The sequence below is a fragment of the Rhododendron vialii genome, chromosome 13a, assembly GCF_030253575.1.
Source record: "Rhododendron vialii isolate Sample 1 chromosome 13a, ASM3025357v1".
NCBI classification, from domain to species: domain Eukaryota; kingdom Viridiplantae; phylum Streptophyta; class Magnoliopsida; order Ericales; family Ericaceae; genus Rhododendron; species Rhododendron vialii.
In genome coordinates, this window is record NC_080569.1 from 179,809 (window position 1) to 197,661 (window position 17,853).

The following is a 17,853-nucleotide window of genomic DNA, read 5'->3' on the forward strand; positions in this document are numbered from 1 at the left end:
TATGTTGCGATTACAGTAAACCCACTACCCCTTCTAGGTACATCACCGGTATCAGTTAGCTTTGGATTATCTGACTATGCAAATATTCTCACTGAAAAAGGAAACATTATGCAGTGGAGCAAGAAATGATGTGAAGGAACTACCAAGTTCTACTTCTATATAATGCCTTGCAAGTGCAACCAATTGAATTGAAATGATAATATGTTCATAAGCCTCAGTTCTAAGAAATGCTTACACCATGTGTGCCCTGCTCAAGGTAGAGATAAACCGTTACATGCCATTGGTGCAATATACAACAAACAAAAATGCTGAAGCCTGAAGGTATAGCTAAGATCCCAAGTCTGGTGGACATCCATTAGGCTGCAACAACTCGTCCAGATTCTAAGAGAAGGAAACTTGCCTAGTGAATATCTATGGTTCTTGTTTGAGCATCATTATTCAATGTGATGTATCTCAATTGCTTCTTCAAACTTGTTTAAGAAGCTTCCGATGTGATGTGTCTGACCACGTAAATCAATGGACTGAATGGAGTATATCAGAACATGAATTGCATTTTTATAAGTAACCATAAAGGTAGTGCACAAGTGCAAGCAACCAATAATGCACACTAATTTAAACTCTCCCAAGGTAACAGCTCGTAGAAACATAGTAGAAAATAAGTAGAGCTGAAATGACAAGGCTTAGGCTTTTCAATAGCTTGATTCAAGCAAAACAAAGACTTGCGCAACTTATTGGGTTCCCAGCTTGGAACTCTCCCTGTCATATTATATTGTTGGGGGATTCTCTTATTTCCACCAAATTGTCAGTTAAAGACTGCAAGGTTCTCACTGATAAAATTGGCGCAAAGATCAAAGGATGGGATAATAAGTCTTCATCCTAGGCTGGAAGACTCCAGCTTATTAAGTCGGTTCCGTTCAGCATCCAATATATATTGAACAATGCACTTTATCCTTATGACCTCAATCCGTCTACATATAGAGAAACTTCAAAAGGAAACTTCCTTTGGACTGGAAGTTTGGACTGGAAGTCTGGAACTGAGGAATATCATCACTTAAACAAAGTAGCTTGGGAGACAATTTGCTTGCCTAAAAAGGAGGGTGGCCTTGGGCTAAGGAGGTCCAAGGATTGGAACATTGCTTCTTTCCTTAGACATAAATGGGCTATTTGTCAAAACAGAAATCTATATGGGTACAGTACTGGTGCCATAGGTACCCCATAAAAGGCAGATACTTCAATCCCATCCAATTGTTCCTGGACTCGGAGGAAACTCCTCCAAGGGTACCCTTTGTGATTACTATCGACCTTATATTTTCTCCTCTTCTGTGAGATTTCCGTCACAGCCAAGGTATCCATCATTATCTATAAGAGATCGGAGAGGGGATATACTTGTAACAACGAAAGAAAAAGGATTCTCTTTTAAAGCTATGGAGTGAATTCTGAATTCAAGAGGATTAGATTAATTGTTTACTTTTATAGAAGCCAAGGCAAGAAGTAAATTGGTTTCAGTATGATGCTGATGATCTAATCCTTTGGAGCATCTCTCCCTCCTCTAAATATAATGCTGCAACTACTTGGAATGCCATCAGGCACCATTACCCTATAGTGCATTGGCATAAACTCAATATGGTTTCCTAAAAACATACCTAGACACAGCTTTGTTTTCTGATGGCTATCATCATTAAAATTGAAGACAGAGTCTACAACTGGGTGTTATTCCTTCTCCTATATATTCTATGTCAGCAAGATACGGAAACCACCTGTAATTTAACCACCTGTAATTTATTCTTCGATTACCTTTCTCAAGAGAAGTCTGGCAGCAATTTTGCACGCTTTGTGGTATATCTAAGGTGCGGTGTACTTGGTATAATGAAATCTCATGGCTCATAGGCAAATTCCAAGGGAAATCCTTCAGCCAGCATAATAAGAAAGCTTGGGCTATCCTTTCTCTTTAAACTTTATTTAATTTCCATTGATATTTTAATACTATTCTACCTTCTCCCGTCAAGATGAGTTATTAATTCATTCAACATTTAAAAGATCAACTGTGCTGAAAAATAATTAACTCATGCCATACCCACCTTAAATTTCTATTCAAATGTATTAGTCCTCACTTTCTAGAATTACTCCCTTTAGTTTGATTTGAGTTTCGACTGCCTGTTTTTAGTTAAATTTATTCTTTTCAATATTTTTCAATTTTGGATTAACATGCTTAATTTTTTTGAACCGTCTCATCGGAGAATATTATAGACTTTAAAAGAACAAAATTGAACAAAAAAATACTAAGGTCAACAAAATTTTGCTGCTTCTATTTTTTGTTCAGTCTATGTCATTAATTTGTCAATTTCTTCCATAGAGAAGATGATAATAACCAAGAATTTGAATCCCGTATGTATCATTTTTCTAGCAAAATCAAGTCCTTATAATTATAATTTTGTTTTGGCTCAAGTATCGATTCGATACCGTTTCATATATGCTTGTATCAGACTATTATTGAATTTATGTTTCTCTTAGATAGATATGTATTTTATGGAGTAAATTTGAATTTATCGATATTTCCACAGGAAATGATATTGACATTTCAAAAATTGATGCAAGCACTTCAAAAAACAAAAAAAAATAACTTTGATATTACAATGATTTTAGAGTGCCAGCATCAAATTTGTAAAGTGCGAATATCATTTGCCTGTTTCCACAAGTGAAAAAGGATAATGAGTTGTGGGAGTTGAGGATGAGGAGGATGATGCCTGAGCCCGAGAAATGAACGAGAAGCTTAGACTGTGACCCCGCGCGCGCGCTCTCTCTCTCTCTCTCCGACGCTTGCAATGACAACCGTCTCAGACTTTCGGTGTTTAGCTTATAGTACTAGTAAGAGTAGTCAATGTCTATTATTTCCAGCTACGAATTGCCAAAGGAAACCCTTGAAGTTGCCGTCGTCGGCTCGTATCTACTTTGGCCATTCTAGACTCCCCATCCATTTCACCCGAAGCAGCAGCAGAAGGAGTCCATTTCGATTTCGATGTTCAATCGCGGAGGAGTCCACAATTGCTCCTTATAAGGTCGGTGGTGTCGAAAGTCAGAGTGTGTTGGATTGCGTAGTCATCGGCGCCGGTATCAGTGGGCTCTGCATTGCCCACGCTTTGGCGACTAAGCACGCCGAAGCCCCAGATTTCATTGTGACGGAGGCAAGAGATAGAGTCGGCGGCAACATCACCACTGTCGAGAAGGACGGCTTCCTCTGGGAAGAAGGTCCCAACAGCTTCCAGCCATCCGATTCCATGCTCACCCTCGTCGTACGTTTCTTTCTTTCCTTCCAGCCATCCTTTTACTTCGAACCCCGCCTCAGATTGTTTCTACAACTGCTTGTTTTGCATTTTTGAACAACTTCATACCTGTACGGAACTTGCGGAAGAAAATCATTCGCACAAGTGTGATAATTTTCCTATTGAAAAGGAACGGAAAGTGATTTTAGAGAAAATAGTTGGTAATTAGTTTTCCCCATATCCAATGTGAGTTGCAATTATGCTTCAAACTTTTGCTTAGAAATTTATATTTTACGAGTTGTTTTTTGCTGTACATTTTGGTTTGATATCTTTCCACTTCTTGACATATTAAATAGTTGTATTTGGTCATTTCCTCTCAAACAGAACCAAACGAAAAGAACATAAAATATTAGCATTAGTTTTTGAATTAGTTGTGAAATATGCCCAGGGTAATTTGTTCTTTGCGCTTCTTTGCAACCGCTTATTTTCTCACCTAATTGGTTATCAGTTCTCCTGTGCGTAATTGAATTTATGCCCCTCCCTATCTCCTCCTTTTTGACCCTTCATCCTGATCTTGCATTGTTATCACCCAATATCGGAAATTTATAGTCTTTAAACTGTCAGTTCTTATTACTCAATCTTGGAAAGTACTTTATATCTGCCAATTGTTGCAGGTTGATAGTGGTTTGAAGGATGATTTAGTGTTGGGTGACCCTAATGCACCGCGTTTTGTATTGTGGGATGATGAATTAAGACCGGTACCCTCTAAGCTAACAGATCTGCCCTTTTTTGACTTGATGAGCTTCGGTGGGAAATTCAGGGCAGGCTTTGGTGCTCTTGGCTTCAGGCCTCCTCCGCCAGTTTGTCCTCCTGACCTTAACTTTCTTTTTTTTCCTTCTCCGCGTTGGAGTCTTAGTCTAAGGTTTGCTAGTGAGTTGTGACACAATCACAACCATATTCACTTGCGTGTTCTTCACTATAGTTTCTCATGCTTATGTCTTGACGAAGGTTACAGGGTCACGAGGAATCTGTGGAAGAGTTTGTGCGCCGTAATCTTGGTGATGAGGTTTTTGAACGCTTGATAGAGCCATTTTGTTCAGGTAACCTAATTACCAATGATTTAAGCCAACTTACAATATACTGTATTCTATTTTCTCTTCCTCTCCTAACGTGTGCTGCGGCTAATGTGCACAAGGAGGAGTGGTGCGTATGGGGTTATAAACATGCAACAAAGTTTCCATGTCACATTATTTTAATCTACTGCCTTGAAAGTTCTAAGCAGATATTGAAGTGCTGATGCTCACTGATTGATGTTGTGCTTGCCGCCATCTCACCAGCATACTTGATTGATCATTATATACGACATGCTGGATGGTTTTTAAAGTTCTTGTTGTTGAACCATATCATCGACATATTGTCACGATCTCATCTATCGCATATTGTTTTGACAGCATGACTTGCTAGGTTAATAAGTGGTGGCTTGATCTTAGTGCAGCAGGAAATGTTGTTCCGTGCAGGTGTTTATGCTGGTGACCCATCGAAGCTGAGCATGAAAGCAGCCTTTGGAAAAGTTTGGAACCTAGAGCAAAATGGTGGTAGTATTTTTGGTGGTGCCTTCAAAGCAATCCAGAAGAGATCAAGCAGTCAGAGACCGCCTCGAGACACGTAATAGTATAAAACATACGTAGATATACTTGTTTCATCTTATGTCGTGACTTTTCCCAGTCATTTCTTGCAGATATGACGAGTCACTAAATCTAGTTATTTTACAGGCGTCTACCAAAACCAAATGGCCAAACAGTTGGATCATTTAGGAAGGGTCTGTCAATGTTGCCTGCTGCAATTTCTGCAAGGTATTCTTTGGCACTATAATACATGCAGGAATATGTCTGGGCAACTTTGGCTGTATAAGATTTTTCAATTATTTGAGCAGTCCATGTTACTCGTCAGGTTGGGTAGCAAAGTGAAGTTGTCTTGGAAGCTTTCAAGTATTCTGAAACTTGAAAATGGAAGGTACAGTTTGACATATGAAACACCAGAAGGATTGGTTTCTCTGCAGAGCCGAAGTGTTGTCATGACTATTCCATCTCATGTGGCTAGCAGTTTGTTGCGCACTCTTTCAGTATGTTCCATTTTAAAACCTCTTTTGACATTCTTTTAGTGATTGTGTTTGAAGCTCCCTGGTAGATTGAATTAAGATTACATTCCTTCATTCAAACTTGATATGTGATGCAGCGTTGTAGCGGAAGAAAGTCTAGATATGGTTCTAGTAGACGAATGGATTAGATATCGTTCTAACAGACAAGCTCCTGAATCCACAACAAATAGATAACCACCTTGCGCAAAAGGAAAATAGAGAGAACTCTGAATTTTATTGAATGATTGAATAAAACATGCTTTGCCTTACCACCCTATTTATAAGTAGGGAAATCCTAATTTGGGTAGGAATCAAACCAGGTAATTTCTTTCTAATTAAGAAATTATAAAGAAAAAAAAAAAAATACTCCGGAAAAGACTAATAAAATACTAAAAGGAAAGGAAAGAAAATTCCTGAAAAAGATGGGGTTTTTTTTCCATTCATTGTGTATCTGGGTATTAAGGAAAATAAGAGATTCAGACCAATAAGAAGAAAGGGAAAAGAACCCATTGATCTCCATGCATCTCATTTTATCTCCATTTGTGAGAACAAAAGTCAAGAAATTAGGGACCTTTTTCAATCGAGAAGAAATTAGGAAGTCAGACAATCTGATTGTGGGATTTAGAAAAATATAGTTCAGTTTTCTTTTCGTTGGCTTCTGAAGTTCGGCGTCAGCACGGCTAGAGACGGTGGAGAAGAGTCACTCTCTCTCCTTGACATCGTCCATTCACTGTTCAACGTTTCTCTTTCCTTTTCGATCCTTTCAGTTTCCAAGTAACCCAAGTAATTGTCCAGTTATGTTTATCAAAAAGTAATTGTCCAACCACATCAGCATCGGTGGTTGGACATGTGATATGCAGCTGTGTCCCTAGCATTGCGACTCCACAAGCTGAGTTGTCCAACCACATCGGCAGCCATGGAAAAAAATGAACAGATTTTTCATGTATTGCAGCTGAGTAGTAATTTCTAGTATCTTTTTCTGTAGTACCTTAAACCCTTCTACCATATGTTTGCAGGCGAGTGCAGCAGATGCATTATCAAAACTCTACTACCCCCCTGTTGCAGCAGTATCCATTTCATATCCCAAAGAGGCCATTCGTACTAAATGTCTCATAGATGGTGAACTGAAAGGATTTGGTCAGTTGCATCCACGCAGCCAAGGAGTTGAAACTTTAGGTAAATCTGCTTTTATTTACAACATCGACCATGGCTGTTAAATACTCTGCACATTTTCTTAGTCTGTAAATTGTCCATCCTAGTTAATGTTTGCGCACACGACAATTTTTTTTTTCAAGACATCGTCCGGAAGTTCACCCTATATTAGCTTTGCTCCAGGAACTATATACAGCTCCTCTCTTTTTCCTGACCGAGCACCGCCTGGAAGAATCTTGCTCTTGAACTACATTGGAGGAGCTACTAATCCTGAAATTTTGTCGAAGGTGATAAAGTTTTTCTTAAGATTTCATCTTATTGTTGGGTAAATGTGAGTGATAGTTTAGTGGTAGGTCTGTGATTTCCGATAAATATCGAGTTCATGCAATTTAATTCTGAATCTATCCAAACAGCTTACCTGGTTGACTGATAGTAATTGTTACTTGCTAGCTCTCTTCCACAAACCCGCGCCCCGCCTCCTTTCTTTCTGCGATTAATTGCAGCATCAGCTAGGCCTTATGTGTAATATTGTCTTTTAAGGTTGCATATATATCACCCAAGCATGGGATCTTCGTGGCCCTACTGCATGTGGGTTTGTGTGTGCTATTTGTTCAGTTGATCTTGTGGTTTTTCCTTCATGAATTTTGTTGAGGTTCTTTTCAGGCTTCTTTTTCTCCCATTCTTATTCTTCCCTACACCATGCTGTTTATCAGACAGACAGTCAGCTTGTGGAAGCAGTGGACCGTGACCTGAGAAAGATGCTAATAAATTCGAATGCAGATGACCCACTTGTTTTGGGGGTGAAAGTCTGGCCGCAAGCCATTCCTCAGTTCCTTGTTGGTCATTTTGACATCCTGAAGGCTGCAAAAGTTGCTCTCACTAGTGGTGGGTTCAAAGGGCTTTACCTTGGGGGCAATTATGTATCTGGTGTGGCCTTGGGCCGATGCGTGGAAGGTGCTTATGAGGTTGCAAATGAGGTAACTGGTTTTTTGTCACAGTTTTCGTACAACTAATCTGATGAGTGGCGGAATTTTGAAAGTTCCTGTCATTGGGTTGAAGTGGTGATTGACGGGAATGGGCAGGGATTTGTCCTCCGGATGATGGCCAAAGTTTGGGGTGAATGTAGTATTTTTCCCACTTTTGATTTGTTTCTGTTATTCGTTCATGTGACAGTTTTTAGTGAGAGTGATTAAGAAAATAGGTGGGACTGGGAGGATGCAATTTGGGTGCAAGTAATAATTAAGATGAGCCAAACTTGTTCTTTGCTCTTGGCCAACCGACCATGGCCGTGGGTTGGCCTAAGTCGAAATTAAAAATCATGGTTGATCTGTCTCTCTCGTTTATTGTGCATAAACCTAATCAAGAGGTACAGTTTCCCGGATCAAAAAAAGAAAAGAAAAAAAGAAGAGGTACAGTTTCCCTTATACGATATAAAATCAAAGCCAATAGTATGGGCCTGTAAACTGAAGTAGTGACTAGAATTTTTTTTTTTCCCCTCCCGATATTGTATACATTAACGTAGCCTAAACCCCCAAAGGTCGTCCCTCGTGGGGGTCAAACCGAGGTCTCCACATAAGGGGGAAAGAGACTACCAACTGCACTAGTATTGTATTCAAGTTAACTACCTGACGAGTATGATTAGTAGCTGTAACACGTACATCTATTGGGCTATTCACCTTCAACTACAATTTCCATTTTGTGTGTGTGTTGGTCTCTCTCTCTCTCTCTCTCTCTCTCTCTCTCTCTCTCTTCTTTTGCGGGGAGGGACGACAAGGAAGGAAACAATTGTTACTCTAGAGACGAATTTGACCAAAAGTGTAATTAAAGGTCCAAACAGTTGGGCGTAGAAACGGGATACATGGCTCCTTAATTCTAGTCCCCTGGCCCCGGGTGTACATATAGTAGCGGAGTACCCATGTGCATTTTCAATCCACCTCTATTCCTCCAAAATAGAGGATCAATGTGACACATGAAAGATTTTGTAATTTATTCACTTTTTTCCTCACTTTTTGGGAGAATTTTTGAGGGACCATCGGCATTTTTAGAGTTTGGAGGGATTTTGTACTTTAAATTTACTTTTGGAGGACCAAACTCATAAAAGGATGGTGGGTCCCTTAAATATTCTTCCCAAAAGTATAAAAAGTTAATAAAAATGAGAATAGCAATTGCCTAGGTGAGTTTGACAGGTGAAATTATCCTTTTGCCTTCCCTCAAATAAAAAAAAGAATAAATTACAAAATATTCTCTCAATGTGTCACATCAATCTTCTATTTTGGAGGAGTATCGGTGGATTGGAGAGGAACTCTTTATAGTAGGAGTAATTTATATTTTCTCTTGATCTATATTTTAATCTTTTTATATTCAGAATTTTTTGACCAATCAAAAAATGCAGATGTTATATATAAGAAAACAATACAATAAAACGGACATTACCGGTTTGGAAATACAAGAAATACTAGTAACAAATTAAAGCAACAAAACAAAATGACAAAAAAAAAAAAAAAACTGCATGGAACCAAATGCCGGACCCGGACCCATCAATCACACTCGTGAAGGTGGGTGGAGAGACCAAGGGGGCAAGGTATGGAAAGAGCAACTCTCGAGATGACCTGCCGCACCAACTTGAGCTCGTGCCGCCGCCTCCGCCACCGCCGAACCGCTTAATGCTCATGGCCCAGATCTAGTTCCATAGATCTAGCACCCGAGTCCAAGAATGATGGGGAAATAGGAGATCTACCTTCCCTAATGAGAGAGTTTCAATAGGAGGAGATAAGAACATGGAAGGAAAGAGATGGAGGAAGCCAACTGGGGGAGAGGAAAATCGAAAAGGGGAGCGGCTGAGAAGAAAATTAAAGAAAAAGGAGAGCTCTCTCTAGAGAGAGTCTCAACGTCCTTCCCACGCTCTCAAATCGTTGTTTTTGAATTCTTTTATGTTCAGAATTAAAATTACTCCATCAATTTCACCATTTTTTTTTTGCTTGGAGTTTCACCATAGTCTATAAATTCCAGAGTCTTCTCTTGCTCAACGTGAATTCACATAAAGGCCCGCCTGAAAAAACAAATACTATAAACATTCAACAGATCAACCATAAATTTATCAGCACAGATATGATATGTATATGTAAGGGTTACTTGTGGCGTGGATGGATACTAGATAGTATAGAAAAGGACAAAGACGGATATTAATTATCAAAATTCGTCATGGGCCGTCATTTTCCCATAGAAAAGAGAGTACGCTGTAAATTTTGAATGAGTAGTAATATTGCAGCAATACGAGGAGGGAGAGATTTTAAATCGTAGAGGTTTTTATGGTGCCATAGATTTCTCATACTCCATCCGTCCTTAAATAAGTATCCAGCGCGCAAAACTAGGCCTTCAAAAAGATGTATTTGTTTCGTTAAAAAAATTAATTTTTTTTCACAAATCAATAGATAGCAATGAGTACTATTAGATTATGAAAAAAAATTAAATTTTTTAATCAAAAATATGCATGTTTTGTAAAGCCTAATTTCGCGCGCCGAACACTTATTTAGGGACGGAGAGAGTATACTTTTAAGCAATGCTACTAACAAGATTTTAAAACACCACTACGAGCACAACTGCATCCGCAGCTGTTCGATGTATTTGGATCTACACGTATCAATGGTTTCGAACATAATTCTGTTCGAAATTGTATTTTAAAGTTTTGTTAATACACTTTATGTATACTTTTTTACTTATGACGTGTTCACACCAATTGAATTCAATAGCAGTATGAAAATAAGGTCATGATCATGACGTGACCTATGCATCTAAAATCAAGAAATTAGATGAGGCCTGAGGGTATTCTCCGAACAAAAATCCTGCTAAGTTTATGATAATTAAGGTTATTTGAGTTTGTTCTCTCTACGGTAGTTCACAAAATGTAAGAAACCCCTAATCTGAGTTTGAGTTTTGGAAAGAAATAAAAAACTAATCAGTATTCACACACAACGGTAATTAAAGTTTGTGTAAGTTTGGATTCATTTCAGTTTGAAGAGAGTCCCTCAAATGAGAAAAAATCGGAACCCGAGGAAGGTGTTGTGTGGCATCATGCTGTTAGCTGTGCACACTTGGACTGTCTCGGACTGTTGATTTCTGTAATAAATGGTTGAGATATATATTTTTAACTTTGATTGGTAATAAATATCTTTTCCCGGTAAAAGTTTATTTTTAATTAATCTGAACCGTTGATTGCTGGAGTAAACGGTCTGAATGTGCACAACACCATCCGTCCATCCCATACTTGAAAAAATCCCTAATCTGAACCTCTGTTGATGGAAGAGAGAAAGAGACTCATGTGATGATCCTTTTATGCATGTGCCTCTGCTGGGCTAGCAAAGACCGCGTAGGTAGCAGCCCATGGACATGGAGAGAGGGAGGAGAAATCGTTTTTCCCTTTCGATAAGAAAAGGCAACATGCAAAATGAAGGAAAATTTTGTTTTATATACCCTGAAAAAGGCAACATTGCCTTAGAGCATGTACACCAGATAATGTATAATGCATTTTTAGTTATTTTAGCTAAGAAAAACAAAAAAAAAACCAGCTGCAGCAGCTTCGAGGAAAATGCAGCTATTTTTCATTCTTGAACAGTGGTTCGGTAGAAAAGGCAGCTATTTTCCATTCTTGAACAGTGGTTCGGTACTTCTGCCGAAGATGGTACAACTACTATTCACCGGCTACCCTTTAAAAAATTAGTTTCTCTCACCTCTTCTCTCACTCAGACCACTATTCATCTTCTCCTACTCACTCTTTCTCTCTCAAAGTAATAATATTTTAATAAAGAATATGTTAAATAAATAGTGTTGGTATAGTGTTGAAAGAAATGTGAATAGGTAAAATGAAAAAATATGCACTGTTCACAAGTTTTTTTGCCTAATTACCGATAAACTTGCTCTTAAGAGAGAAAGAAGGATAAATTTAGGGAGGAATATTCTGTATCTCTTTAAGAAAATGTTTTGACGGTTATAACCTTAGCATAAAAAAGGATTAGGCGGCTGAGACTTGTGAGCCAATGTATGCGAAGACATTTTTTCCGCTTGAAAAAAATTAGAGCTAAGTCTCCCTTAAAAAATTCGCTTTGTTTACCAAATTGCAACATATCTTGTCTTTGAGTTCTTAAACCTCCAAATTAGAGCTCAATTGATGGAAAAGGTCCCAGTGACCTATAATATTATAAATAGCACAAATCAAGTAAAGTAAGGTGAATTTAACCAGTATAAAATTCTTTTTTGTGCATCCATTTTGGCACTTATCACATTCCAATTTATACTTTGCTAGTCTCAAGCAAAAAGGGGAAAAAAAAAAGATTAACAAAATGAAACTATTTCAAACCATATTCACTCTTGTAGGGTTTCACAATTTGCATAGCATACGGAGCAAATCTTTTTAACCCATAGAAGTGTGACATCCCCAATCGCATCGGGGAAATTAAGAAAAGTCAATTGGTTTATAAGTAATGTCTCACCAGCTACTGTATAACTTGAGGTTAACCTTTAAGTCATGTGGTTAGACGAATGATTAGCAGGTCAGCTGGGTCGGGTCGTTACAAGAAAGCCCTAATTGGACGAGTGAGTGGACTCTTGTGAGGGTTTCTAGTGTTAATATTCCAGATTGAGAGAGTCCTTTTATGGGACAGTAAAGAAATATGATAACAAACGAAAATAGCCACCCTTTAGGCAAAGCCAGCATGAGCTAAAACTCGAGAGGTGGTTGCTTTAGGCTCTGGAAATTTATAAATTTTAAGGGGTCTCTCCCTGTTTGGCATCTCTTTCATCTTTGCTTAGGTTCTGGTCGGACATGTGGTTCCGTTTTAGACTTTGGATTAGCTCATTAATAAGGTATATTGTTGCAATTATAAAGTTCCTAAGATATGAGGAGAGGCTTTGAAACCACGGACTAATGTACTCGGAAGAGTTCATTACTTATAGATAGGGCTGTAAATGAACCGAATAGCTCGCAAGCTCGGTTCGATTCAGCTCGTTAAGACTCAGCTCGTTTAGTAAAAGAGTCGAGCTCGAGCTCAAGTATTCGGCTCGTTTACTAAATGAGCCGAGTGAAGCTCGGCTTCCATTCGGCTCGTTCGACAAAAGCTCGACTCGATTAAAGAGGCTCGTTTAGTAAATGACTAAGCTCGACTCGTTAAGGACTCGACTTGTTAAGAGCTCAGCTCGTTAAGGTTCGAGCTCGAGTTTTTAGCTCGTTAAGCAAACGAACCGAGCTCGAGCTTGCCGAAGCTCGGCTCAACTCAGCTCATTTACACCTCTGCTTATAGGTTAGAAAACAAGTACTCCCTAAACAAAAGTGCTACACACAACGGTTGTGTAAAATACAACACACAATCAATCTCTAGCCATCCGTTGCTGTAATAAATGGCCAGAATTCGCTCAAACTCTTCTCCATATAAACTTTTCCTTTGAAGAGTTTTTTAAAAATCTAGACCGTCTAAATATATCTGGACGGTTAGAATTACGCACACAACCAACACAACGGTTGTGCAAGTAGCAATTTTGCTCCCCAAAAAGGACAGTTTTTCCTGACTCCTGACTCCTGAGCGTCCTGTGACCACTGAATTGCATGAAGAGTATTCTATAGCGATGCTGCTGATCTCCTAGCTAGGATGATACTGTGCTAGTAATTCAGGAGAAACTTTTATAAATCCAGGTATAGGAGGGGGTGGTGTCCTCTGTTTTTAATTTTGCGGTCATTTTTCGAGCACATTTTGATGATCGGTTTTGTTTATTTTGTAGAGCTCAACGAGAACATTAATCTTGCCAAAAATTATGTTTATTGGACTTTAGTAAATACATGATCAGCACACATGCAAAAATACAAAATTTTGGTTCCGATTCAATATGTTTTTGGATCCAATTTTTATTTTTTTTTAATTTTCGTATGTTTTGCCCATGTATCTATTAAAGTCCAATTTTTATTTTTCTTTAATTTTCATGTGCGTTGCGGAATGTTTTGTTAGGGCAGAAATGCTAGGGACAAAAAAAATTTACTCCGAAACTATCTCAAAAGATCAACTAGTGGTTGAGATTCACTTTGATGTGTGTGATACAATCATCAAAGTGATTCTCAACTATTGATTACTGTTTTCGGAGTACTCTCGGAATAAGTTTTTTTTGTACCTAGCATTCTCCATCCGGATACTTCAACTTCTCCCGAGACACCAAAAACATTTCAAATTTCAAAACTAACGAATACTCTAGGTCGACCGTTGGTGCAGGCGGTTCGTCCCGTGAGTTTCAACGACTCAAACCCGGCCCCCACATCTCCAAAGATTGTCCGATCTCTCTCTCTCTCTCTCTCCCCCATCGTCTCTGTGTGTGTGTGTGTGTGTGTGTTTGTTACTTTGTTTGTTTCTGTGTTGCCCTGAATCGATCAAAATAAAGCTGCAGAAATTTCGTCAGGAACAAAATTTTGAAGAAAAGGATAGGAAAGACGGAAAGGCCATGAGACGCCATGGCTGGCAACGACCTCTCCACCCTTTACAGGTAAAATCATTTCCCTTCCCTTTCATCACAGACAGACAAATGTCAAAGATCTGGTCTTTTTTTCTTTATGTCCGCACTCCCCGCAGTTCATGTTTCTGCCCCTAGGAGATTAGTATAATATAGATGATGTTAATTTCACTCATCTCCCTCACAAGATGCACTTCAGTACTGTCACCAGCTTGTAGTATTCTTTCTATTCTATTCTACTACTACAGTTGCCCAAAGCTCACTTTCTTTCTGCACTTCACAAACTTACCATCTCCATACCTGTATTTAATTGCTGATGTTGCAGATAGTGGGAATGGCAGTTTACAGTTTTCTGGTGGTGGCCTTCTATTGCTTCCTGGGGCTTTTCCTAGGAAATAGAATTGCAGAAACCACAGTCACGACAATCTTCTCCTTTTTGGTAATCTATTTATTGGCTTTCGATATTCCACCATAACCTGCCTGCCCTCTCCATTTTGTTCAATCTCCCTGTTACAACTCAGATGAAACTGACCGCTATAATCTTATATATTTCAGGCCCTTTCAGTGATGTTTCTGTTTATAAGGTGTACAGCAATCGACCCATCTGACAAAACCCATATCAGAAAGAAGAATAGAAGATCCAAATCAAAATTTCTGCTGAATGTAAGTTATGGCTTTATATTAAGCCAGATTATCTCAAGGTTTTTCAGAAGATTGGAGCGCAAGATCCTTAGAGCTTTTATAAGGAGGAAATACTTGGATTCTTGGCAATCCAGTGGTCAAATGGAGCCCTTGCTCCCTTTTCCCCTTGTCATGAACGATGACGCCATTGCACCAGATCCCCGAGAGGATGACATCTCATTTTGCTTGCTTTGTGATTTTGAGGTAGGCAATACATATAAACTGACAGCCTTCCACTGTTTAACTTGTATACTTGGAATCAGATTTTAGTAAAACAAGAGAAGTTAGAGTAATTTAGGAAAATCAAAATTGTGCCAGATTGCCAGTGACGTAAGAACTGCGCAGGGGATTCACACCCTTTAGTTAATGAATCTTTGACTTTCGAATAACGAAATTCATTATATTTTATGATTCTAGCCAACTATCGGGCTATCAGAAATGCATCTTCCCCTCTTGCTTTGAATTGTTGATTTGTTTTCCTAATTTGCAGGTAAAAAAGCACAGCAAGCACTGTAGAACCTGCAATCGGTGCGTCGAAGGGTTTGATCACCACTGCAGGGTAAGAAGTTGGGCGTTCTCCAATGTACGAACATATTTTATTTCTTCCTTTTTTGACAAGTAAACACCATTTTTCCCGTTTGAATTATTCCAGTGGTTGAACAACTGTGTCGGGAAAAAGAATTACACAACATTCATTCTGCTCATGCTTTTTCTGCTGTTAATGGTCAGTTCATTCCAAGATCAACTCTATTAGATCCCAAGAAGAAGTATTTTTCTGTTCTTTTCTTCTTGTTTTTGTTAATCTCCTTACTAAAATTCCTTAATACAGCTCACAATAGAAGGGGGAACTGCTGTTGCCATTTTTGTTAGATGCTTTGCAGATAAAAAAGGGGTTGAACGCGAGCTGGAGAAGAAACTCTACGTAGAGTTTCCCAGAGGAGTACTTGCAGCAATATCTGTAATCTTCCAACTCTTCTTTTCGCCGTTCTCCATGTTTTCTTGTTACCATTTTGAATTCATGTTTTCTTTACCGGAGGTTAAGTTATCATTATGTTACAGGTCTTTTTAGTTCTTCTTACAGCATACAGTTTAGCAGCGCTGGGACAACTTTTCTTCTTTCATGTGGTTCTCATCCGAAAGGTATTTCCAGTGGCTACCTTGCTAAGCTATGCTTAGGACTGTTTTTTTGGTGCTCAGGCCAATTTCATAAAACACTGGAAGAAGCCATGAACCATTGGTTTCTTGATCCATCCGATTTTGTTAATGAGGAATATGGCAAATATAAAGGAAAAAGGAACAGGTTTGAAGAGAATATGCCCCAAAAAAAGAAGGAAAAAGGAACGGGTTTGAAGATTGTTTAACTTGTTCACACACACAACTATGGCTACCGGTGTTTGGAGTGGAATTTTTTTTTGACATTTCCTTGAAATTCAAAGTATAGTCGCTCACAGAAGTGTTTTTCTGCAACATTCACAAATACCTTTTACCTTTATGCCCCATTTATCATATGATATCAACACAATAGCAATAATAGTAAATCAACATCCTTATTCCAATGCTGGATTTGCTCTGGATTTGCTCTGTCAAGATATACCAGACTAGAAGACATTTTTCGCATTTCTCCTTTCACGGTGTGCATGAGACCCATTTAGGAGATAGCAAATGGAGTTTCGGCTATTAGTATGGTAAAACGAGGCCAAATTACATTGTCATGCTCATATCCTGGAAAAACTATCAAGTCTTGATTTCAGACTCTGCCACGTAGTACAGCATAGGCTGCACTCATTGGAGATGAAATTGTTAAACTTATGGTTGGACCCTATGTCAATTCATGTAAGAGAGCTGTCTGCCCGTGACATCTTCAGGGACAAGCTGACTCCCTTTCAAAGATGAATTTGTATAGATGGTAGCGCACTAGTATCGATGGAAAACTGAATGGGACACTGTATAAGACATTGTGTTTTGCTTGTGATCTTATAAACTTAGATGTTGACATTGACTGTTCCTTGTAGGGAATGAGAACGTATGACTACATATTAGCAATGAGAGAGGAAAATCAGACCATGGAACTAGAATCAGTTGATGATTCAGATTCCTCTTCAGACGAGAGCATCGACTCTGATTCTCCTGAAAAACCTACATTTGTCTCTCGGTTTATATGCAGAAAACCACGAATAAATCAGGTAACATTTAATGAGCTGGCTTGGTTTCTGCGTCCTTAGAAATTACACAAGTCTTACGGTAATTGCTCATGAGTTTCAGAGCACTCCTAAATTATCCATAAGAATCGATGGAGAACCTGAACCTCGGACCTTTACTAAGAAGCAAGCATTCCGTGCAAGCATTGACCCGTGGAAATTAATAAGCATGAGCAGAGACAAAGCAATATTAGCAGCTGAGAAGGCCAGAGAAAGGCTTATGAAAAAGGAACCTGTAGTGGGACATGATTCACTGAAGCCACTTCCCTTGGAGACCAAAAGTGGACCATTGTTGAATTCAAATAGAAATGTGGCTGGTGCGGGGTCTGGCGTGACACCTCTAATTTCCATGGGCAGGGTTCCAGGATCCCCAGGACAGTTCTCGAGCCCAAGAAGAAGATTTTCCAGTTCTCCGATCATGTTATCCAGTTCAGCAGCAACACCAAAGCAAAAGTATAGAAGTAATTTTGATTTGAAGTTAACGGAGGTCTCCAGGGAGCTTGAGACTTACATTTCAAGGCAGGTACTATGCTCACTTGTAAAGAAGGATGGCAGTGAAGCATCCCCAAGATAGGCTTCGCAAAGTCTCAGCCTTTGAGAAAGATTGGTTGCTTTAATGTGTATTTTTTATTAATATTACAAACTGAGATACAATTGACACATACATGTCATCTCCCTTCTCTCAACAATTTACAGCCAGTGGATTGTACTTGTCGTTTCTCTACTCAACAATTTACAGCGAGAAAAGAAACATCTAAACCACAAGTCGTCTGTCTTATTCGTGTGGATTGTACTTGTCACACCGAGTTGATGAGTATCTTAGGCGCTTGCCTAATCACTCTTCTTATCTGGTGGATTATTGCAGCTTTTTACCATCTTAATAAGCAGAAATAAAAGGAAATAATATCAAGAGTAGATGCGGTAATCTCCTTGTTTGTTT

At 38.9% G+C, this 17,853-nt stretch overlaps 2 protein-coding genes across 5 annotated transcripts; both read left to right on the forward strand.

Moving 5' to 3' along the window:
- The first annotated feature begins 2,670 nt into the window (after window positions 1-2,670).
- Window positions 2,671-7,881, forward strand: LOC131312664 (protoporphyrinogen oxidase 1, chloroplastic). 2 transcript variants are annotated; one of them, XM_058340581.1, is made up of 9 exons: window positions 2,671-3,290; window positions 3,935-4,120; window positions 4,276-4,360; window positions 4,778-4,925; window positions 5,033-5,113; window positions 5,211-5,382; window positions 6,414-6,573; window positions 6,733-6,836; window positions 7,263-7,881. In XM_058340581.1, exons 1-9 carry the CDS (start codon window positions 2,823-2,825, stop codon window positions 7,560-7,562), a joined length of 1,704 nt encoding a protein of 567 aa, XP_058196564.1. In that variant the 5' UTR covers window positions 2,671-2,822; the 3' UTR covers window positions 7,563-7,881. The 2 variants fall into 2 exon arrangements, with proteins under 2 accessions (XP_058196564.1, XP_058196563.1); XM_058340580.1 differs by having other exon boundaries at window positions 2,680-3,290; window positions 3,935-4,182; window positions 4,269-4,360.
- A 5,853-nt stretch (window positions 7,882-13,734) lies between these two features.
- Window positions 13,735-17,677, forward strand: LOC131314471 (protein S-acyltransferase 18). Of its 3 annotated transcripts, none has more exons than XM_058343109.1 (10): window positions 13,735-13,856; window positions 13,984-14,067; window positions 14,360-14,473; window positions 14,590-14,919; window positions 15,206-15,274; window positions 15,368-15,439; window positions 15,545-15,673; window positions 15,775-15,855; window positions 16,728-16,898; window positions 16,978-17,677. In XM_058343109.1, the coding sequence occupies exons 2-10, from the start codon at window positions 14,026-14,028 to the stop codon at window positions 17,485-17,487; spliced, it is 1,518 nt and encodes a 505-aa protein (XP_058199092.1). In that variant the 5' UTR covers window positions 13,735-13,856; window positions 13,984-14,025; the 3' UTR covers window positions 17,488-17,677. The 3 variants fall into 3 exon arrangements, with proteins under 3 accessions (XP_058199092.1, XP_058199093.1, XP_058199091.1); XM_058343108.1 differs by having other exon boundaries at window positions 13,743-13,856; window positions 13,972-14,067; XM_058343110.1 differs by lacking the exon at window positions 15,368-15,439 and having other exon boundaries at window positions 13,736-14,067.
- Window positions 17,678-17,853: the final 176 nt, after the last annotated feature.